This window comes from Mustela nivalis (assembly GCF_964662115.1).
Source record: "Mustela nivalis genome assembly, chromosome: 1".
NCBI lineage: Eukaryota > Metazoa > Chordata > Mammalia > Carnivora > Mustelidae > Mustela > Mustela nivalis.
This window is the reverse complement of record NC_139020.1, coordinates 78,859,232-78,884,064: the sequence shown is the minus strand read 5'-3', so window position 1 is coordinate 78,884,064 and position 24,833 is coordinate 78,859,232. Positions and strand designations below refer to the sequence as shown.

Genomic DNA, 24,833 nt, shown 5'->3' with positions numbered 1-24,833 from the left:
AGACCGTGACTCACTGTTCCCAAAATAGCTGTCAACATCTGAAGACATTTTTGGTGCTCACAATATTGGGGGGAGGGGGAGATGTGACTGACATTTAGTGTGGAGAAGTCAGGACACTGTAACCATTTTACAGTGCACAAGACAGTTTCCCACAACAAAGAATTATCTGGTTCAAAATGTCAGTGGTGCCAAGGCTGAGATACCTGGGTATAAAGAAGGCCTAAGAAAGAAAAGAAAGACTGAACTTTTAAAATGTGCTAAACAAGCATTATCAACTTTTCAAGTGCTTTTCTCCTAAATAGCCCCAAACTTGAAGTAAGCCCCGTCAAACACCCAACTTCACATTTTAGAAAACAATGGCAAAACCACTCCATCAACTTTGCTGAAACTAGCAAAAATGAGGGTAGAAAAGACCTGTCAGTTGATACCAATAACCAAAGCTGCCAGGCAGCATGCATCTCTCATTGCAACAGCATTTTAGCCTCCTGGTTAATAAATAAGAAGACCAAATATTAAAAGTTTCAAAGGCTACTAACTTTTAAAAAATTAAATTTTACAGAATTGTAATTTTGTTTAATTCCAAAAAAAAAAATCATTTATTAGCTGTCTGGTATATTGCAGGCACCTGCTAGGCCAGAAAGAATGAATAAGACATATTTCCAATGAGCTCATGGTCTTAAAGACTCAAAAGAAGGCAGGAAGCTAACAGTTACAATTGAGTGCTATATAGATATAACAGAAATCTGCTCAGGGTGCTAAGAACAGAGAAAGGAGCATTTAAATCAGCTGGTATCTCAGTAAGTCTGACAGAGGGACAGTACCTGAACACATGTTCAGGATACTGAACATCCTTCAAGTATCCCTCTTGAAGGATGGATAAGGATTAGGCAGGTGGAAGAATGGAAGAATGTGCGGGGCAGAGAAAGGCACATCGAGGTAGGGAGTTGGGAAAGAACTGGGGTCACTCGGGAATCCAAGGGAAGACAAAGGCAGAATCCCTGCAGAGCAATGATGGAAGACCCTGGAAGAAAGAGAAGAGGCCACGTCCTGAAGGACCTGGAAGACATGACTGCATAGCACAGGGAGCTTCTGAAGGACTTTAAGACATACAGCAGCATACTTGTGTTTTCGGAAAGGAAAATATCGCACTGGAGTGGAGAATGACCCAAAGGGAAATGAAAACGGAGAGAAGGCAATGGAGTCAAAAGATAATTTAGGAAGTAGAATTGACAAGAATTGGCTGAATCTAGAATGACTCAGTTTTTGGCTAAAGACACTGGTAGACAGTGTTACCTCTTACTAAAGGGAAACAGAGCCAGAGGACGTTTGGCAGAACAAAGTGCTGAGTTCGGGTTGGGACGTAAGCTCCGTGATGGTAGAAGTCTTCTCTTTTGTTCAGTGCTGTGGCTCTCTGAGCTTACTGCAGCGTTCCTGGCTTAGAGTAGGCACCATAAAATACCTGAATAAGTAATGACATGTGCTGATTTTGAGGTACCTATGGGATACATAGGTGAATTTTTACTAAGAACTTTTCTAGGGGCGCCTGGGTGGCTCAGTTGGTTAAGCATCTGCCTTCAGCTCAGGTCATGATTCCAGGGTCCTGGGATCCAGTCCCATGTCTGGCTCCCTGCTCAGTGGGGAGCCTGCTTCTCCCTCTCCTCCCCATTGTGCTCTCTCTATCTCTGTCTCTCTCTCTCAAATACATAAATAAAATCTTAAGAAAAAATTTTTGAAAAAGGAATTTTTCTACATAGTTCTGAAACTGAGGGGAAAGTTCTGGACATATAATTAAACAGCCCCAAAGTAGAACAATGGCACTAACTTAAGAAATAGTGACTACTGGAGTGTCTGGGTGGCTCCGTCGGTTAAGTACCTACCTTCAGCTCAGGTCATGATCCCAGGGTCCTGGGATCAAGTGCTACATCAGGCTCCCTGCTCAGCAGAGAGCCTGCTTCTCCCTCTCCCTCTGCACTCCCCCTGCTTGTGAGCTCGCTCTCGCTCTCTCTCTGTCAAATAAATAAATAAAATCTTAAGAGAGTGGGATTATGGACATTGGGGAGGGTATGTGCTTTGGTGAGTGCTGTGAAGTGTGTAAACCTGGTGATTCACAGACCTGTACCCCTGGGGATAAAAATATATGTTTATAAAAAATAAAAAGTTAAAAAAAAAAAATCTTAAGAGAAAGGAAGGAAAGAAGAAAAGGAAGGAAGGAAGGAAGGAAGGAAGGAGGGGGGGAGGGAAAAAAGGAAGGGAAGGAAGAGAGAAAGAAAGAATGACAGAGGAATGAGGAAATGGAATAGAAGACCTTAACCCCCCCCCCCAAAAAAAAGAATGAGAAACAATGATGGGCTAGAGGGTAATGTTATAATAGAAGCCCCTCAAAAAGCAAGTATTAAGGAGAAAAGAGTCACTATTATCCAATGCCAAGAAAGAGTCAAGTGACAAGTCACAGTATATACAGGACACCCAGCAAGGCTAAAAACCTAGGTTTTATTTTACTATATTGTAATATAATATCAATAACCTATTTATCACGTATAGTAACCTATGTTTCCAAACTTTATGAACACTGTAGAAATGCTGAAGTCAGTCTTCGCAAGAACAGGCTCCAAGGAGGCAATGTCCTCAGACAGAATAGGGTGAGAAATGGAGCATGAGAAAGTACACACAATGGAGCTCACAATTCTTTGTTGGGAAGGAAGGAGAGAATGAGGGTCACAGAAAGGGAGACGAAGACTCCAAGGAAGGGTGTGGTTTTGTAGTTGTGGTACATCAGCCAGTGCTCTGTGTGCTAGCTTAGCTCCCAAGTGTTGTACTTACTCATTCTTCACAAAGGCGTGCTTGTTGATGGTCTCCACAACGTCTCTGAAGAGAATTTTTGAAGTCAGAGTATAACCGTGGTGGACCACTGGCTCTCCATCTGGGCCATCCCAACAGTCAACTGCCAAGAACAGAACTTCACATCAACAATGCAAAGTTTTCTGGTGTTTGTTAATATTTCTGGAACTATCAAATAAATACTATTCTATATTATATCAGATAAATATTATCAGATTAAATATTATTATACCTGTTATGAGCATGACAAAGATATCAGACAGAGAGATGGGTGTTCTGGCATATTTATCAGAATAAGGAATTAAAGATAATAACAATTTGTTTCTGAGTGCTTACAGTTAACAAAGATGTCATATTTATAAGCGCCCTAGCATTTACCAAGAATGCTCGTTAGAAATCAATCTAAAGCCAATCAAGTACACCCAAGACTAGTGATACTTCTTAACGGGTTGTTTCTCTAATTTCACTTCTTCATTTTCAGCTTACTCAAGTGTTTTGGTAAATTGCAGTGACCCTCTCAAATCAGTAACAGAATTCTTCATTACTGTTCACTTAAACTCATTATGTTTCTTTTAGATTTTCATTTTATTAATTCTACAGGAGCTATAAAATAACACTGACTTCTTCAGTTCAAATCCTCAGGTCCTGCCGAGATTTATGTGAATACAGGCAAATGATTTAATCATTTTAAAGTCTTGCTTTCCCGCATTGAAGGGAAAGAATGGTCGTATTTGCATCATAAGTTTGAGTGATGCCTATGTAAAGCTGCTCATAATACTACAGGATACATACCAATTCTGATTGTTACTGATAACACTGATACTGCTCTATACATAGACAGCCTCACCGGCTCCCAGCTCGAGAAACACAACCACCACCATCCACCCTGACTAGGCATTTGCCTTCCCTGTTTTACACTCGACCACCAGACTGGTTTCTCAAAATGATGCTTTCACCGTGTTGTTCATTTGCTCCCAAGTCTACTCAGCACATAACACAGCATTTACTCAGTACATGTATGCTGAATTTATTAATATCCTACAGCAGCTCCTGCCGGTTTAATGCCAAGGTCTCCATCTCTTGTGCTAGAGACTGGCTAGCAGCTCCCTCAGCCTGTAACCACTTCCGCCCTGGCGCACAGCCGGAATACACTGCCCAGCCTTCCCTTGCAGTAGGATGTGGCCATTGAAATGTGGGCTGAAATTATGTGCACTGCTTCCACATCTGGTCTGTGAAAACTTGCCCTACACACTAATCCATGCTCTCTTCTTTTGTGATCACTACAGAAGACATGTGCTAGAGATGGCATGACCCTAGACCCCTTGAAAGACTCACCTATTAGGGACACCTATTTTGGACTTTACATAAACAAAAAAGAAATTTCAGTTGTTTTAAGGCACAGAGATTTTAGGTTTAACTCTTAAAGGAACTACTGTTGCCTTAATACCTTAGCTCTGGTCAGTCTTAGTGTTTTACAGTATTTGAGAAAACAACTGTTACAGTTTTATTGCTCTGAGAAACTGACAAAGCAGGAACTATACAGTTTTTGTAGTAAAGGCGTCACATGCAAACAAACGAAATGAATGAAAAAGTCAAATGGTTTGCCTCATTCTCCAAGAGCCACAACTCAAGCTGAACTGTGAAAGTGGTTTAACACTGTATCCTAGGTGATCTTTTTTTCCTCCTCCTGTTTATTCTTTTTTTGTTTTATTTATAGTCTGATTTAAAACAATCAGATTCAAGTTGGTTAATTTTAGTTATGTAACAACCTGAGATGATGGAAGAAAACAACCTTTAAAGGGATTGTGTCTATGGTTTGATTCACTTAGAAATTTTATTTTCTTATAACTTAAGTGCAATAAAATGTGTTTTTTCATGTTTAGAAAAAAAAAAAGTCTGACAAGTCAAACTTATTTTCTCTGACAAGTCAAACTTATTTTCTCCTACACCTGACAATCACAGACAGGTTCTTCCATTACACAAGTTTCCTCACAGACAACCCTACCTCCAGGACTCTGCTTCTTTCATTTAAGGTCAACCAAAATGCCCTCTTTCACGTTCCTTATCTAAATCCCAATCAAGGCTAAGCTGGGGTCCCCCATAGAACCTTGCCAGTTCTGGTGACATTGCCTTCGATATATCATAGGCAGGCAACTCTGCTTGCCAGAGCTGAGAAAACTCAAAACTCTAGATCTTACTGCCATGAGTTTTCCCAATTTTTAAAATATTGAGAATGCATCCATTTTTAAAATCACTACACGAGCCAAACATTCTGCACGCTGGTTTTGGCTAATGGAATGCCAGTTAAAACTTTGAGTTTTGGGGAGGTGAACCATGAGAGACTATGGACTCTGAAAAACAATCTGAGGGTTTTGAAGGGGCGGGGGGTGGGAGGTCGGGTTACCAGGAGGTGGGTATTATAGAGGGCACGGATTGCATGGAGCACTGGGTGTGTTGCAAAAATAATGAATACTGTTATGCTGAAAATAAAAAATAAATTAAGAAAAACAAAACAAAACTTTGAGTTTCAATTAGGGCCAGACAGTTCATGACCACACCTTTTCCTTATTTTAGTAGTAGCTTCCTCATACATGTGCTTTGTGTATTACATCAGGGCACGATCTGTCCATTTTTCCCCTAAAACTTTAAAGCTGTTCACCATAACTATTAATAGGATTTGATGGGTACTTTTATGAGTCAACCATGCTAGGCTACAATGCCCAGTTATTTAATCAAACGCCAGTCTAGATGTTGCTGTAAAGATATTTTTTTAGATGTGATTAACATTTAAATCAGTGGGCTTTGGGTAAAGTGGATTACTCTCCATAAAGTGTGGGCCTCATCAATCAGTGGAAGGCCTTAAGACGAAAGACTCCCATTTCCCGAAGACGCAATTCTCCTCAAGCCTGTAACATCAACTCCTACCTAAGGTTCCAACCTGCTGGTCTGATGTACGTATTTCTGACTGGCACATCTCCATGATCGGGTAAGCCAATTTCTTAAAATTGACCAATCTTTCTTTTGCACTCTCATATATATGAGAGAAATCCTATTAGTTCCATACCCTAATAGAGTTACCTAAATTATAATTAAACATTGACTGTTAAATTATCCTTAGGAAGAAAAATGGAAAAGGTAAGAGGAGAAAAAGACTAATATCTTTTAAAGGCTGATACCATAAGAATATAGGAAACAAATTTTAAAGATGCTGTTAAGGAGATCCAAGGTTTTGGGATAACAGCATAAAGAGTTGCACTGTTTCTTTGGGCCTACAAATGAGGTAAAACTTATCAAAGACATTTTCTAAGAACAGAAGCTCCATCCATCTCTTGACATGTTCTTAACATTCTTTAATTTGTCTTTGCATAGAGGTATGGAAAGAAGGAACAGATGTTTCAAATGTAATTTGAGTAATTTAGACCCTGATCTAGCCCCCTTGTGGAGGAAAAAGGACATAACAGGGTTTCTCATAAATGAACTAACATCCTCACAAAGAAGGGATGTAGACAGGCAATGCCTTGCCCGTTTGATTATCATGTATACAGAAAAGCAGCTGTTAAAACTACATTGGGCATGAAAGAAGATGTTCTTTTGCTAACATTTATAACATAAGCAGAATATCTGTAGCCGAGGGTGGATCTTCCTTTTTTTTTTTTAATTTTATTTTTTCGATGTTCCAAGATTCATTGTTTATGCACCACACCCAGTGCTCCATGCAATACATGCCCTCCTCAATACCCACCACCAGGCTCACCCATTCCCCCCTTTCCAAAACCCTCAGTTTGTTTCTCAGAGTCCACAGTCTCTCATAGTTTGTCTCCCCCCGATTTCCCCCCACCCTCTTCTCTCCATCTCCCAATGTCCAAGGGCCGTTCTTCTAATGCTCACTTTTTAGATCATTTCATCACCTGTCTGTTCAATGAGGATAACAGCATTCCCAAATGGTAATGGCCATCCTAACATGTGGCAGTCACAGCCAGGTTCAAATGACAGTGAAGGTTCCTGTAAGAGCTCATACTGTTTAACGGGAATGCTGGCAAGACGAAAATCCTCTAACCAATCCCCCTAGCCACAAAATTACTAGGGGCCTGTTTTTCAATCACGTCACATATTAGAGGTCCCTGAAAGCACTCTGACAAAGGGTTGGTCAGTTCCACAGGCTAGCCAAGCAGCTAACATGACAGCTTTTCATAATGGAACTTAAAAGCGTTCCATCCTGATAGCCCTCCCAGAGATAACAGGAAAGGTTGTAAACCGATGATAGCAGTGATGCGACATCAGTTCCATAATGAGGGTGAAAATCCCCCGGACAGAACATCCATATTTATTAGGCAACTTGGGTTGAAAATCAAGGGAATGAAAGACCATGTAAAAAATGTTATCCAGTTGATTTGCTGACAAACCCACTTCCCCAAAAAAGACCTGTTAGTCTTCCCCAAGACACTGTGTGTATCCTGACCAAGGACATTCCTGCCACTGAACTAATGGAGATAGAAAACACAACTTGATCAAACTAGAAGCTCAAAGGTGGAGAGATTCTTCAGGTCATGCTACCATGAAGAACCTGTCCGGAATCATTACACTCTACCTCTAAGTGCTATGCTTGGCAAAAGCTGCTTCCAAAAAATATCTGTGGGACCTGAAATTTCCAATCCTTGACCTGCTATGTTCTATAAATCAGGTTCTTTATTCCTAACTCTAGCTATTTCAGAGTAAAAAACAACTTAATCCAGATCCAAGGCAGATGACATAGCACTGGTACCTATAAACACTGGTGTCTCGGGCCCAAGCTTCAGCTGTGAGCTCAGATCTTCAAAGCACAGGGCTCACAGAAATTGTCAGGAGAGCGCAAAAAATCATGTCATCAAATTCTCAGTCTACAGGAACATCTAAATATTTAAATGGTGGTCCCAATCTTGAACCGAGCTAATTCCTTCTTTAAAAACCACCCTCCCCTCAGTGCTTCACTTCGCTTTCTCTAGCCTTCCTTCTGGGACCTGATGACCTTCATTTGATCCCTCCTGGGGCTAATCATGCCATGCAATGCTTGCTCCTCCAGAAAGCACATGGACTTCACAGAGAACAGTGGAGTAGGGGAGTTAAATCAACTTGCATTCAAATCTCTAGTCCCATGCTTCCTAACTATGGGAACTTGAGCCACTTCACTACTCCAAGTTGGGGTGTCCTCTCAAGGAGGCTATTTTAGTCCCCTTAGTGTTGTAAGACTCAAATGAGAATGGATGGAAAGCACTCAGTCAAGACCTGGCTCACAAAAGGAGCTGAAATCATAGTAGTTCCCCCGTTCCTCCACACACAACATTCAAGCCAAAGTGATAACCATAATTTTAAATACAACACAGATTCCGGACAAAGCTGATCAAGTCCCTCAGATAAATAGAATTCTTCTCCTCAACAAAAACCTTCCAGAAACTGCCCACTTACAATAGATTATTCCAATAGCAATAACTTCAAGTAAGCCAAATAATAGGGGAGGGATTTGCGGCTATAAGCTGATGAGGGAGATATTGGAGAGACTGCGTGTCCTTTAAAGTTACACCAGAGCCGTACATGTTCTCAGTCGGTGTCATGATCTGGAGCAAGGTAAGCTTTTAGAAAAGGAGAGCCAAGTAGCTTCTATTACTTTGGTGACTGGCAGTTAGGAAGAAGAAGGGAGAGACAAGAGAAGCCAATGTCCAAAATCATCTACCGCAGACAATTTCTAAAAGCTCTCATTTTAAAATTAAAAGATCCTTAAGGAAAAAAAAAAAAAAGCTAAGATTAAAAATCTCTTGTACCGGGGTGCCTGGGTGACTCAGTGGGTTAAAGCCTCTGCCTTCGGCTCAGGTCATGATCTCGGGGTCCTGGGATCGAGTGCCGCATCGGGCTCTCTGCTTGGCAGGGAGCCCGCTTTCCTCTCTCTCTGCCTGCCTCTCTGCCTACTTGTGATCTCTGTCTCTCTGTTAAATAAATAAATAAATACATACATACATCTTTAAAAAAAAAAAAATCACTTGTACCTTGCTATAAATTGTCTTAATCAGATAATTTCCTTCTTAATACCCCAAACAAAACTGGAGGGTTAGATGTTCTGATTCAGGATAAGGAACTGATAATGGGAACATGATTAGGCTTGGATAGGACACTGATTTTTGGGGGAGCAAAACCAAAAAAGAGAAGACTGGGTACTGAAAGACCTGGAAAGCGAAAGAAATACTCCACAGGACACAGCAGTTAAAAAAATCGCAGGGTGCCTGCAGGCACCTGGGTGGCTCAGTGGGTTAAGCCTCTGCCTTCAACTCAGGTCATGGTCTCAGGGTCCTGGGATCGAGGCCCATATCAAGCTCTCTGCTCGGTAGGGAGCTTGCTTCCTCCTCTCTCTCTGCCTGCCTCTCTGCCTACTTGTGATCGCTCTCTCTGTCAAATAAATAAATAAAATCTTTTAAAAAATCGCAAAACAGTCTGGAGTTAACAATCACATCACAGAGCCATTACAAGTCATTTTCCTTCCTTGGCCTCAAAGGACATGTCACCATTTCAAATGATAGGCAACCATCACTGTGAATCCAATGAGGGTCTGTGCCCAGGGAACCCCTATGCATGTCACACACATAAAACTTCTTGAGCACTGAACAAACAAAGGGTTGAATAACGGCTGAGAGCAGATGTCATCTCGAGACTTTTAAAAGGTTTTTCTTTATGTTAATATTTTATAAGCATCTTCATTACTCAGTTACTTAAGCTACTCAATTGTCTGTCACTGGTGACAGGAGGCGTTCTCTGCACCAACTGCAAAAATGCTGTGTCTTAAAGCATGAGGTTCCAGAACACTAAATCTGTAGCAGCTCTAATTGTTTTGTATGCAGACGGTTTTTAATGCCTGTCCAGTCTTAAAATGTTAATTGACCCTTAGAACATGCCAGAAACTATATGACAAAGACCCATCCAGTTACGAGTCTTATCACCTTACTGCTTTATTCCTTTCCTCTACACTATTCCACCTCCCCAGCACAACACCCCTGTTTTCCTAACCCCCACCACACCCCCACCAAAAAGTGATTCCCTTTTGCTCCGTGGAATCTCCGTTCCATCACAAATTCCCTTTTATCATCAGACTCTGCAGAGTTCTCCTTCCACCTCTGAACCTTGAGTAGCCGCCAGCTTGCCTTGGAGGACACTACCTTTCTCCACAGGTGCTTTTTGTGTATAAATCCCTGACCAGGGGGCATGCTCCAGGCCTTGATTGGCACTTTTAAATAACTGTTCTCCTAGGGGCGCCTGGGTGGCTCAGTGGGTGAAAGCCTCTGCTTTCGGCTCAGGTCATGATCCCAGGGTCCTGGGATCGAGCCCCACGTCGGGCTCTCTGCTCAGCGGGGAGCCTGCTTCCTCCTCTCTCTCTGCCTGCCTCTCTGCCTACTTGTGATCTCTGCCTGTCAAATAAATAAATAAAATCTTTAAAAAAAAAATAACTGTTCTCCTATATTCATTTAAAAAATAATCCCCCCACTTTGGAACCTCACTGTATCCAACTCTACGTTTCTGGCATCTTCTAAGTGCCTTTCCCAGAGCATTCTTTTTGCACTTAAGTATCTGGTTTACAGTTTTTAATCTCCAACTTCTAATCTTTAAAATTTTTAATAAGGAATCTACCTGTCAACATCCTTCGTGAGTTAAAAGTCCACATGGGCAATTTACTCAGTCTCTTAGCTTTGACCTTCCCAATGCTAACAAACTCATCCCCACTCTTCATTCATGTTCACCCATGACTCGGCCTGGATACAATCATCACCTGTAACTACATCAAAATCCCACTCTGTGATGACAATTCTCTGTTCTTATTTTTTTGTATGTGTGATGACAACTTTCTCCGTCTTTTTATCTCTTGGTTGTCTTACCTCATTTTGTAGCCCCATATTCACTTTTTTTTCCTTTCTAAGACTCATGAACCTACTGACTAATTACTTAAAAGAGCTCCCACCAACACCTTGATGATATTTTACACGACTTAAAAATCCAGAGGCTTGGATCAGTTCTATAATCTATCTTCACTGTTCCTATACCTAATCTTTCTCTCTCTCTTTAAGATTTTATTTATTTATTTGACAGAGACACACACACACACACACACACACACACACACAGAGGGAACACAACCAACAGGAGTGAGGGAGGAAGAAGCAGGCTTCCCACAGCCCATCTGGGGAGCCTGATGTAGGGCTCAATCCCATCACAACTCCAGCCCATATCTAATCTCCTGGGAATGGGATGGGAAGAGTCTAAGCATGCAGATTTTAAATAACAAAAGGATGGTTTTTAGACTGTTTTTGAAATTAATTAGGGTTTCTCCAGTTTCTCCTATCCCATTGTTTGTTGATCTTAAGCCCCAAACTGACTTCCCCCCACTTTACACTTCATAAATGATCCTCTCTTCCCAGAGAAAGGAGAGGCGATCAGGCTTAAACGCTTTGAAAATCTCAGCCCCCATATCCCATCTAAAAACAGAATCTGTGTCCTCGTTTCTTTTTCTTCCAAGTCTCAAAACCTCCCCAAACTGTATCACCTAGTTTTCTTCAAATGGAAAAAAATGCCAAGTGACGAATCCACAGCAGCTCCCCCCAACTTCCCACTAGCCTGTCACCAAACCTATCAAAAGACACCTGCAACCTTCCAGCTGTGAAATGCAACCAGATTGGATGATTTAGTGTTTGCTTTAACTTACTTTGCTGTTGCATGGGACATTTTTGCCCATTTCATTTCTTAGATCCCAGTGACCATTCTGTGTTATCCCGGTGGTTTCCCCTTGCTCTTCCTGCATGTAACTGCCAGATCACTTAACTCCTCAGGCCTCATTGCTTGTCCGCTCCTCTCTGTGGGTGATCTTGTACACTTCCAAGACCTTAACTATCACATACAAAACTCAGAACTATGGAATCTTTATCTTGCCTGGATCTTTCCATTTTGTTCAGATATTATTATCCAACTGACTGATAAAAACGTCCAAGAGAATGTTACCAAATGACAATAAACTCAAGTGATAGAAAACGTGAATGCTCTCACCCCAGATTCCCTACGGTACATGGTGACACCATTCACTCATTATAGCTCTCACCCTCATTTCCTACATCCTTCACTTCTTGCACCAGGTCCTGCTGAGTTGTCTTCTTTAATATCGATGCAAGTCCAAGTTTTTATAACCCTTCTACCAAATCATTGTTAAGAGCCTTTCCCATCATTTCCCTTGCTCTATCTAGCTTCACCCTGTTTCTCTCCACAAACACATATTCTTTAAAAAACAAAACAAAACAAACAAAAAAAAAAAACTGTCCTCCTACACAGAGACGCATGTGATCTTTCTAAACTACAAGTCTGATGACACCACAGTATGTATTAAGACCTTGCATTGGACCCTTGTTACCAAAGACTAGAATTCCTCAAGCCCTTTAACACTTTACGATGGACCCAACTTTACCTTCCCAGCCTATTTCTCATCGCGTTTTATCTCACACCTTTCTCTTCGTACTTCCACTTCTTTACCATGTATGTGATTGGTCTGGTGGAATTCTCACACTGTCCTACCATTTTTAATGGCCACCCATTCTGCTAGACTGTCAGCTCCTTGAAGACAGACACCTGTACCTATGTCCCCACTAGCAAGACCCCATTAGAAATTTAATAAACGTTGACTGAGAGACTATGAAGCGTCTTGAAATCAAAGAGTGGTCCAGAACTATGTCTGCCATTGTCGAATCAAAAATCCCTTTCTAGGAAAACTTTCATTGTCATCCCAATCTTTCACCAACTGTAGGTGTGCTTCCTAACTTCCAGCTCATCTCCTTGCCTCCTGATTGGACAGTAAGGAGAAGTCAGAGAACATTACGAGTTAAGAATGATGCTACAACGAGCAAAAAAATGGTTCTGGTTCATGTGCCTATTTCAAGTCTCCACTGTTTATACTAGACTTGACTGACTTGACTAAAGGCCACGTTCATCAACAGTCAGCAGAGCTCAGACAAGGCCCACACCTTCTACGCATCGACAGCCCTCCTGGAGCACCCGGGCGTACATGTCCACTTTGGACTGGGAAAGGAGCTGGTCCCCGGTCAGGTATGTGTTGTGAGATGAGGCGATGTAGTAGTTGCACAGGGGCTGATCCATGTCCTGGTACACTTCCTGGTGCAGCGGGTTAAATATGTCACAAGCAGGACTACGCATGAAGTTCGTGAACCCTATGGAAGAAAGAGACAGTGAAGGACTCGAGCTTTCAAAGCACGGGTGCTTACTCAAACCCACTGGGGACAACAGAGGTCAAAGTACGTTCAAAGTCATTAGCTTATTTACACTCAGGACAGCTACTGGGAGGAATACTAAAGCAATAAGATTTGCTTCAGGTCAATGAGTGTCAAAAACGTAAATACAATGGGGAAATAGTAGTTTAAACATAACCTACAGTCAACTTTTCAAGAATTTTGATTAAGTTCTTGGGAGAGGGCTTACTGCAAAGTCATTCGTTAGCTACTGAACTCAAGCTATGACTGCGGAGCATGATCTAATGGGAGACTGAGGCAGTGGTCAAGCCATATTGACTCAGCTTGACCAGCTCGACCGTTGGTTGATTGACCAGCAACGTGATAAGTTATTAATTCAAAAAACAGTACTGTTAGTGCCATAGTTGAGGCCACAGGTAAAAAGTTAGGCACTGCCTAAATTCAGAGTGTGATTATTGGACTATGAAATTGGTTTGAGAAGATGCTGCTAGTAGCTGGCAACTTTTTAATGAGTTTAAAATAGTGTTTAAAGATTACGAAGAAATATAGAGAGCAAATGGACAGTTGCCAGAGGGAAAGGGGTAAAGGGCTGGGCAAAATGGGAAGAGGGAGATCTAGGCTTCCAGTTCCGGAACAAACAAGCCACAGGAATACAAGGCACAGCATAAGAAATACAGTCAGTGATACTGTAATAGCAATGTAACAAGACAGACAATGCCTACACTTGTGGTGAGTATGACATAATATGTAAGTTGTCAAATCACTAAGTTGTATACCCAAAACTAATTTGACATTGTATATCAGCTATACTCAAATATATATATATATATATATATATATATATATATATATATATGATGTAGAAAATCCTATGAGTTTTCCATAGTTTTTCAAAACAGAACACCTGAGTAGAAGAGGCACTCATCAAAAATGAATAAATATGGGAATGATCTCCAACAACCTAAGCAGAATTATCAGGGTAAATTGTTTCAAGTCGTCAAGAATTACGTGGGTAAAACAGTGTCTGTAAATATCCTCTGAGACTCTGGAGAATTTCTTCATTGCCTATCCTTATGTCCATAATGGAGAAATCATGTTTAATCCCATTTGGGGGGGCCCCACCAGAAAAAAAAAATAAATTCTTGGCCTAAATTAATTTATCCTCTCTAGTTGTTTTAATAATGGTTCTTCATGAAATAAGTTTTAAATTATTCCTTTCTCTTAATTACCCTCCACCCCAGGAAGTAAACCGGTGATATCAAAACCCTTTTGTCCACACTGAGTCTGAAAGTAGAGGAGAATAGGAGGTCAACAATCTAAATTAGTAAGATAAACTACAGCTTTGGATGCTCTTGAGGGCAATGGAGTGCCCCAGTGGGGGTCCTCCATTAAGATTGCTGGTTCTGCCTGGGACTTGATCTCCTATTGGGTAGCAGCCTAAAGTTTATTTTCCCACATATTTTAAATAAATATAACTTATACATATATGTACCTAAATTCACATTTATATCTAAGATCCTATAAGCTAATTCTGAATACATAACTGTGGGCGAATTACTTAATTTCTTTGAGAGCCTCACTTTCCTCAACTATGTAATAAAATAGTTGTATTAACAAAATTTATGATTCCAACAACCTCTCCACTGCTACCAACTAGGGAAAACAAGTTCATTGCCAATATTTTTTTTAAAAAACATGTACTTTCAAGTCACTAGTGTCATAGGTTAGTTATTTTAAGACCAAATTTCCTTTTTTGCAATTACCAGGTTGAAGCTTTCCAAAATTAGCCATTTGAGAAAAGTCCAAATATTTCTTGAGATCTAGCATATGCATGGTGGGATAGAGTTGATTTGCTTCGAGTGGAAAATGCATATCATCATTTAAGAAGTAAGAGAAAGAGCAATATCATGGCATCTGTTTTGTAGGAAAATATGTTGTATTGTGAGTTTTATTTGAATCATCTGTAATCCATGAATACCTCCTGATTTTCTAAAAATTTTGCTAGAATTTAACTTAACAACCTGAATTGAAAAATGAGAAATTAAGAACATTGGTTATTTTAAGGGAGGCAAACCCTAAGAGATTCTTACCTATGGAGAACGAACTGAGGATTACTGGAGGGGAGATTGGTGGGGGATGGGGTAACTGGGGGATGGGCATTAAGAAGGCATGGGATATAATGAGCACTGGGTGTTATAAAGCAACGGATGAATCACGAAATTCTATCCCTCAAACTAATATTACACTATATGTGAACTAACATGAATTTAAAGAAATCTTGAAAGGGGGAAAAAAAAGAGACAATACTGGTTATTTTACCTTCTATGCCAAGAACATTTTTTGCCTTATTTTCTTCTGAAACTTCAAATTTTCTTACGATGTCAAGACAATATTCTGTTGTCACATTACTCATCTAAACAAAACAGAACATTAGTAAAGCACCTACAATTTCACCAGATGCATGCCTCTACACACTTTTTAAGCATTCCTGATACAGAGCAGAGTGGTTAAATGAGCAGTGTTTGAGATTACTAGTGTCATAGTAACTTTATCTTTGGGAAATGATCATCTCAATCCTTCCACATTATCTTTCAGATTTAATCAGTGAAAACATCCCTTCAAGTACTAGACAAATGTACTCCACGAAGCAAAATTAATAAAACTGAACCAATAATAAGTGCAAATCCACTGCCAAAATCTACACATTATAAGCTAGTAGCTATCTACAAATTAATATTTTCTAGACAAACACTAAAATTTGCCAATCATAAATACAGATAGAAAGAAATTATTCCCTATCAGAACAGAATGCTCTAGGTAAATCCATACGTGTAGGTGTAGATCTATAGAAGAGCAATCTGCCGTGATGATTCAAGATCACAAAGGTGAGTGAGAGAAAGTAAAACCAGAAAGCTAGGTGAAGCAGCTAGCATAACAAAGAATTCTGGAGCTAGATGGCTCATGTTCAAATCAGCCAGCTCACATCATTAACAGTGGGATCTTGAATGAGTCACTTACCTTCTCTGTGGCTATCTTATAAGGCAGTTGTGAGAATTAAATTAACTACAATCAACATGTGACATCAAAAAGGCAGTGCAGCCTACTAAGTCATTCTCAAGGTCACTGCATGAACATTATATACTCAGTGTCACTGGGAAAAGCAAACTCTTCTGGAATAATTTCTTTAATTAAACAGCAACATGCAGGATATGATATTTTGATCAAAATTCCACTGAGCCCCACAGTCTAACAATGACATTTAAAAATACTAATGAATAGTGATAGGGGAAGCTAATCCTATGAGCCAGGATTTCATACTTCACAGTGTTTTTCAAATAGTCTATTAAGTCTTAGGTTCAATAGTTACATTTTAGTGAAATCTAATTTTTCTAAACTGTCTATCTGATAGCATTTAAACCTTTTGCAGGGGAACAAAAGCTCTGTTATGCAGCTCTTTTTTGCCTGCTTGCAAAAACAGAGACGGCTTTTTCCCCCAAACCAGCTGTGTAATACGCCTAATGCATCCATTGCATAAATTTCACAACCCTTACTACATTCAGAGGTTTATATTGCCAGACAACATCAGAAAATACCATAAAATAAATGAAACCATGCTACCTATAAGAACTCTATTGCCCTACCCAGGCTTGGAGCAGGCCATTAATTTGTCCGCAACATACTAGAAAGGTTTACCACGTACAATCTAAAAAACAAATAATTTCTCACAAAGTAAGAAGAGCCAAATTGATAACAACAACAACTAAAAATTCATGCGCCGTGGGAAGCCTGAGTTTACACTGCAATTACTCGGTTTATGAAGCAATTTGTTCAGACATGTAGGGGTCTTGTCCTGGACTCAGGTAGTCTACCAGGAGCCCATGGGATCTAAAAAATAAACAACAAAATACCATCATCCTGGGATAGAACTAGTTGGAAATGAACAGGGAACGTGTCACTAGTTCAAGATTCAAAGCAGAATGTGTTAACTAAAAGCATCCTATTGGGGAAGTAAACTGGTGCAACTATCAGTAGACATTCTAAGAAGCGTACAATTTTCTGAGCATGATCTAAAAATAAATGTGAGGGGCACCTGGCTGGCTCAGTCAGTTGGGCATCCGACTCTATGGATCTCAGGGTCATAAATTCGAGCCCCACGTTGGGTGTGGAGCCTACTTAAAAAAACAAAACAAAACAAAACAAAAGAACAGGAAGAAAAAAAATGAAAGGTAATCCATTTCCTACCAAAATTCAAGTATTACGGAGTAACTCGGTGATATACAGTAGTAACACATAATAATGAGAAAGGAAATGTATAACTCATTCAGCTTCCATGCCTCCTCCATTCCCTGGTCTAATTTATTAACCTTCCCAGTAGCTAACCTTCCCAATAGCAAAATCCTGCATTTTCTACAACACAATTTTTTAGACCTTATTTTAAAAATTATTGTGAGATTTTGCTGTATGAAGCAGGGTTCAACATAGATTAATGCCCTGTATGGTTCCTTTCTCCTTGTTTTGTGACATAGCTAATAAGGAAAATAGAAAACAACTTCTCTCTACTGTTCCCTGTGGAGCACATTCGTAAGTTTTGTTTGGTATCAATATCTGAGGCACTTGCTTTTTCCAACACAGAAAACTGTTCTTTCTATACCAGGCAACAGGTGCTAAAAGAGCTTTAAAAAACCTGAATACAATAATGATTCTTTACCTTTATATAATGCAGGCACTGCTGTGCAGTTTAGAAAGAGCCTTCGCGTGCATAATTGTAAATAGTTCTTACAAAAGTCTTGTAAACTTGGAATTTTAATCCCCATTTTACAATAGGAAAATTTACGCTAGGGAAGGTTCACTATGTCAAAGTCACAAAACCAACAGAAGGCAGGACCACAGATCCGATTTCAATCTTCTGACTTCAGATCCAAAGCCTTTTCTTTTACACTATACCTATCATCTGGGAGTTCTTTATTTGTACTGAAACACTGAAATGCTTACTTTCAAAACTGATGGTTTCTTTCAATATAGCTAAAACTACTAAATCTTAACTTCTTACCTGTGAGATGCCTTTTTTTTTTTTTAAGATTTTTATTTATTTATTGACAGAGAGAGACACAGCGAGAGAGGGAACACTAGCAGGGGGAGTGGGAGAGGGAGAAGCAGTCTTCCAGCTGAGCAAGGAGCCCAATGCAGGGCTTGATCCCAGGACGCTGGGACCGTGACCTGAGACTCCTAGGATCATAACCTGAGCCGAAGGCAGAGGCTTAACCCACAGAGCCACCCAGGCATCCCCTTTTGAGATGCTTGGAGGTCTCAAGTTAGTTATTGCAGTTTAACTTCTTTGACTAGTCCAGGTTGGATTCCATTCTCCTTTCCTTGTTTGCTGTAATACTTAGCCTCATCCAAAAAAGACTATCTGGTCCTCATATTAAAGGTCAACCCACTTCAAATGGACTAGTTACAGAGATCAAAGTCAAAGGTCTCTATATCACATACTACTGTTCTGATACTGACTTTTTATCCCCAGCTTGTACATTATCTAGCAAAGTTTGGACAACGAGTGAGAATTTCAAAACAAAGAAGTAAATAATTCTATTTCTTATAGCTATGATTCCCAAAGCACACCAAACCCAAAAATCATAATGTAACTTGCAGAAAATTTTAATATTGCTAAGCTCTTTTCAATTTACTTTTATCAAAGTAATATATTCATAATTAAATGTCAAAACTAAGATGCTTATGATTGAAAGTAGAACTCCCCCTTCTATACTGAGAACCACACTCCAGAAAAAACAGTCAACATTTCTAGATATTTCCATTGGAAGAAGTCTTTATATTCCTGACTATGATGATAATGATGATATATATATATATATATATATATATATATATATATATATATATATATATATATTATGATGATAATGATACTATTGATACTAATGATACTATTTTCTGTTTTTATACACTTCAAGCATTGTCTCTTGACTTTTTTATTGTGTTAGATAAAGATTTAGCCTGTTTGGGCCTGCAAACTTTCTCCCTCTACCCCTCCACCCAGGATAGCTATTTCTTAATTTTTATTAAAATACTGTTTAATGTAGATTATTCTAATTATGCAAATGTTGAACACTGAGTCTATTGTATAATGATTGTGTTTCTTACAGAATTTTTTTCCAATCTGTTAATTACTGCAATTCCTACCCAATGGTTAATTTCTAGTGTCCCTCTCATAAATTCTTCCTAGTGGCTCTAATGGCTTCTCAGTTACCAAAGGTAACAAATAACCCATGAACTCCAATTTTTTACCCCCTACCAAGGTCCTTCTTCTTCCAGGCTAGTAGGATTCCAGCATTTTATTCAGCTTCGGTTCTGACTTCTTGCCCTCATGCTCCTCAGAGAACGCTTGGAAAGCAAATTATTTCTTGCATAAGTGTTCTTGTGTACTTGTGTTTTACTCTGCATACACATTTACTCTGCATACACATTTCTACTGTAGAAATGTGTATGAAAAATTCTAGGTCAGAAAATTCTAGGTCAGAAAATGTTGCCCTATGTTTCTGGTTTCTGGAGTTGCTGATGAGAAGTCTGATGCTGTACTGATTCTAATCCTTTGACAGGACCTGTTTTTGTTTGTTAATTGGATCAGTGTTTCTTTTTTCCTCTCTCTCTCTTGCTCTATGTAAACCTTCAGGGTTTCACTTTATCCTTGGCATTGTGAATTCCATTATGATTTATCTCTGGGTGCATCTTTTTTTTTTTTTTTTTTTTTGAGAGAGAGAGTACACGAGTGCAAGGGGCAGGAGGCATGGGCGGGAAGAGAAAGAAAGAGAACCTTAGCAGTCTCACCACTGAGCACTGAGCCCACCCCAGGCTCAATCTCACCACCCTGAGATCATGACCTGAGCTGAAATCAAAAGTCGGACACTCAGTCGACTTAACCACCCAGGTGCCTCTCTGTGGATCTTTATATATTCACTGCACTTCACACTCAGTGGCCCTGTCAACCGAGAGAGTTCTAACTTTCCATGCTAACCATTTTTGGTATTATTTATTTTATAATTTCTGCCCTTATATTTGTTCTTATCTTTTTCTGCAATTGCGATTATTCAGAGAGTGGACCTTCTGGATCGATCCACTAATTACCTTATCTCTTCTTCCTATTTTCCATTTTTTTGTGTTTGTTCTACTTTATGGGTGATTTTCTCACTATCTTCTAAGCCATTTATTGAATTTAGTTCTCTGCTCTGCTCTTCCCCTGAACCGACTTTTCCCAGTGCATAGTGTTCTGGCTTCACGGCTGAAGTTTTGTGTTCCATCACTCTGACATTAATAGCAGTTTTTAAGATGCCTTTTCCCTGCATTGCCTCTATTCCCTCCAAGTTTACCTTGGTCTCTGTATTTTATGGTAGAGGATTTCCTCAAACATGGTAACCTTGCCTTTTTAAAACCCCTTTTTAAAATTATTTAAACATGTATTTAAAACCCAGTCAGTAATAAATGAGTTGGAACCTCTGTATTCCTGGCAGAGCTGACTGACTGGTGGGTTTCGCTGGAAAAGTTCCTGGCTGTACTATTTTACTAGCTATCTGATGTAAATATCTTCAGGTTTGGGGTTTTTCTTCCTGGAATTGGTGTATTAGTTTCCTAGGGCTGCTGTTAACGGATTACCACAAACTTAGAATTGATTCTCTCACAGTTCTAGAGAACCCAAGTCCGGACTCCAGGTGTTGGCAGGGCCAATTCCCTCTGGAGACTCTGAGGGAGAATCTGCTCCATGCCTCACTCCTCGCATCCGCTGGCTGCTGGCTAACCTTGGCATTCCTTGGCTTGGGGCTTCCCAAGTACAGTCTCTGCCTCCGTGGTCTTCTGTGTGTCTAGGTTTTCTTTTCTGTCATTTCTAAGAGCACTCATCACTAGACTGAGGGTCCACCCTAAATTTAAAATTTTATCATCTCAACATCCTTAACTTAATTACATCTACAAAAACCCTATTTCCAAGTAAGATCACACTCACAGGTATCAGGAGTTAGGACTCGAGATATATCTTCTGGGGCCACTATCCAACCACCATGGCTTATAATATCCTCCTATTTCCTATCTATAATTTCCCCTAAATAAATGTGGGAGCAGAGTATTAGAAGAGGGGTATGGCTCTCCCACTTCAATGCACAGAAGTTCACTTTGTCCTTGAACTCATTACCTAGTTCTCTGAAACAAGCCACCCAAAACCTAGAAGCTTAAAACAACCACCACTTTTCTTTTTTTCTTTTTCTTTTTTTTTCTTTAAATCACATTTGTGCAAGCTGGTAAGTGGGACTGGATTGGCTGGACAGTTATTTTGTTGTTTTCACCTACTAGGGGTTGTTCAAGTGACTACAGGTACCCAGTCCCCTGACTACAGTTCAGTGGTCTAAGATGGCCTCACTCACATGCCTATGGTAGGTGCTGGCTGCTGGTCCTGGGCCTCTTTCCCTGAGAAGTCTCTCATCCTCAAAAACACTAGCCCGGTTTCTTCATGTGGTAGTTGCACAGTTCCAACAGGGCAGGAGTGGAACCATCAGGGCGCCCAGGGATTCCTTGTTCATCATTTCTGCCATAATCTGTTAGTCGAACCAAATTCCGAAGCCAGCCCAGATTCAAGGGGCAGGAAAAGAGTCCACTCCTTGATAGGAGAAGAGGGAAGGTCACATTGACAAGGGGCACGCAGACAGGAATAGGGGAATTCCTACAGCCATCTTCACAGACTATCTACCACAATTCCCTGTGTCCAGTACTCAGGGAGGCCTGGCACGCCTTGGGACCCTTCCAGGCCATCCTTCTCCAGTTCTGACTTCCCCTGTTATGCCAGGTTGGAGAAGGAACAGTCGTCCTGCTGCAAGAGGTAGGAGAGAGGATCCAGAACCCCACTTCCAACCCATGCTTGTGTCTGTCACCCCGCCTCATCTCCTATTTTCAAGAGCATCATGTGACTTCGATTCTTGAGCCTTTCTGGGATTCCACTGAGTGAGTGAAGTCGATTCATGTTTCTTGCTCTGTAGGCTTGAATTTCAGGGTCTTCTTTAGATCAGACAAATTTCAAGATTTTGTTGTTCTGTCTCCTCCCTTGTTCTCTTTGTCCTTGTCATTTTATGCAGAAGAATAGAAGTCTCTTTCCTGAATCTTGGGGTAATTTCAGAAGGGAGTGGAGGAACATCTCTAAATGAATGGTCCTTCAGTTTGCAACTGAATAAAAAACAATTTACCTCCCCAAACTGGCTACCTCTAACTCATCCTAAAATTCAACCACAAATTTCAAAGCATTAGAAGGTATGACTATTTCACAGAAAATGTAATTTGGGAACTATATTTGAGGCAGCAAAATATTACAAGATATAATTACTCTGAAAACTCTCAATTGCTTTAACTGTGAATAATTAAGTAAATGAAACAGAAACTCAAGAAGGACTCTTAAAAGGAATGCTTTTATGATGAGGAAAATGTTTAACCAAAAAATAAAGGTACACTGGCACTAAAGGTAGTTATAAATGAAGAAGTGTTTAAAATTATTTCTCACAGAGAGACAAGGTGGAATGACCCTGACTCTCACCAGATCATTCTGGATTCAGTAAAGGATAATGAAGCGAGATGGTGCAAGTGACACTGGTCATTGGATCAGAAGAACCACGGGACTACTTGAGCAGAGAGAATAAAGACACAACGGGGATAACTGGCAGAAGCAACACAATGATAGAATGTATATATCCATGCCAGACAAACAGTAACAGTAAGAAGAAGACCCTCTAGCAAGAGATCCGTAAAGCTCTGAAAGTTCCCCTGGAATTAACCATCCATATGTATATTTCAGATGAAAGTGCAGAATAAAGAGAAATCTGCTTTCCATTGCTCCACGGAGTGTAGCCTTTGCACTCAGTAAACAGCTAGATGGTTGCTCAGACAGCAGACAGCAAGGATGCTTCACTCCTCCTGGCTCTCTCCTCCATCCACAAGACACAAAAGGATAGAAAGTGAACACAAAAGGATAGAAAGAAAGTAGACGCTTGTTAAGAAAAGCTGTCAGGGGGATGGGGGAATGAAATCCAATTATCGCTCCTGAACCAAAACTCTGAAAAGAACTGAACACAACACATTCTGCCCCAGCGCCATCAAATGCATAGTAAATCTGGAGAAGACGTAGATTGCTTTTCGGCAAACACAGTGGGTAAAAATAAAACAAAAAACCTCAACCAGACCTAGTACTCTGGAATCACAGACCTGTGGATGTCGGTCATCTTTATTTGCAGTTGCAAGGAAGCAGTGAAAGAGAAGTGTCAGCCCGCTGGTTTCTTCTTAACTGGCACTTCTTCATGGGTATAAAACAGAGAGAGAATTTCTCCAAGCACATCCACGTTTTAAAAATGAAAGGCCCTAATCAAACAGCAGTTGGGCCTGTCAAAGGTATGAATTCAGTGAAATAAAAATTTGACCCGTGGCCAATATTTGATTTCATATAATCTTTGACAACATATGTGACCAGCAGTGATATTTCATTTCACAACTGCAAGAATCAGTAAAAGTTGAATACTCTGGTGTCTACACTAATCTTATGCCATCAGAAACGAATGAATTACTGCCACATGAATCGTCAAATTGTCTCCAATTTGTTCCATTGTGAAAATCCCGTTTTAAAACTTAAAATCCCACAAAACTCTTAACTAATGACTCTCTTGGTGCACATTTAGATGGTGCTCAATTTTTCTCTATTTTAAAGAATGCTGAAATGCACAACTTTACATCCTTTTTTTTCATTGTACACAATTATTTCCTTAGAATGAACCATAGAAGTAAAACACATTGGTCAAAGTTTAATAAATTATATAAAATATGATCATTAAACTGTCCTAAAGAAAGATTATACCATTCCACAACTTCAAAGGAAATGAGACACCATGTCTGATAGAATTTTTTTTTTTAATCTTTACTGATTTTGTGGGTAAAAAATGGTCTTTTCATTTTATTTCATATATTTGAATTCCTAATGAAGGGTGAACTTTTCAATAGGCTTATTTACTTTTTATGAAATGTTTATTTATTTATTTTTTTAAAGATGACAGAGAGAAATTGCAAGTAGGCAGAGAGGTAGGCAGAGAGAGAGGGGGAAGCAGGCTCCCCGCTGAGCAGAGAGCCCGATGTGGGGTTCAATCCCAGGACCCTAAGATCATGACCTGAGCCAAAGGCAGAGGCTTAACCCACTGAGCCACCCAGGTGCCCCGACTTTTTATTAAATGTTTAATGTTTCCAATGTTCTGCCCAAGTTTCTAATGGGTATTCATCTTTTTTCCTCAGTAGTCTATGACAGCACTTCCCACATTAAGGAATTTAACTGTTTCTCCCTTTGTATATTACAAATATATTCCTAGTTTGTGCTAGACATTAATTTTATGGTGTTTGATAAATTGGATCACACAGAAACTTAAAAGTTTCAAGACATTAATATTTTCCTTTATGACTTATGTGTCTTGATGTATGATAATTTTTTAAAAATTCCTTTCAGATTATGCCCATATGTAGCTTCAAGCTAATTTAGAAAATTAAACTGGATACAGGTAATCAATCGTCTGCCAGGGGCAGATGTCATAGAACACTGGCTTCTGTTTTCCCTAACAAAAATTTACCCGTTGAATGTCAGTATAACCAAAAGGAGGGAAGAAACACATGCCCTTTAGCAAGTGACATTCACTATTGCTATTCAAATGGACC

The 24,833-nt window shown here is 39.9% G+C and overlaps 1 protein-coding gene across 9 annotated transcripts in view; it reads right to left on the bottom strand.

Annotated features, from left to right (window-relative positions):
- The window catches only part of PLCH1 (phospholipase C eta 1), a 91,064-nt gene that overhangs the window by 44,452 nt on the left and 21,779 nt on the right, over positions 1 to 24,833 (bottom strand). For all 9 annotated transcript variants that reach the window (XM_082743244.1, XM_082743245.1, XM_082743237.1 and 6 more), the window contains exons 5-7: positions 15,420 to 15,513; positions 12,858 to 13,061; positions 2,821 to 2,941 (exon numbers count right to left, since the gene is read on the bottom strand). In XM_082743244.1, the coding sequence (XP_082599370.1) occupies positions 2,821 to 2,941; positions 12,858 to 13,061; positions 15,420 to 15,513 (419 nt within the window). The remainder of the gene's footprint in view (positions 1 to 2,820; positions 2,942 to 12,857; positions 13,062 to 15,419; positions 15,514 to 24,833) is intronic.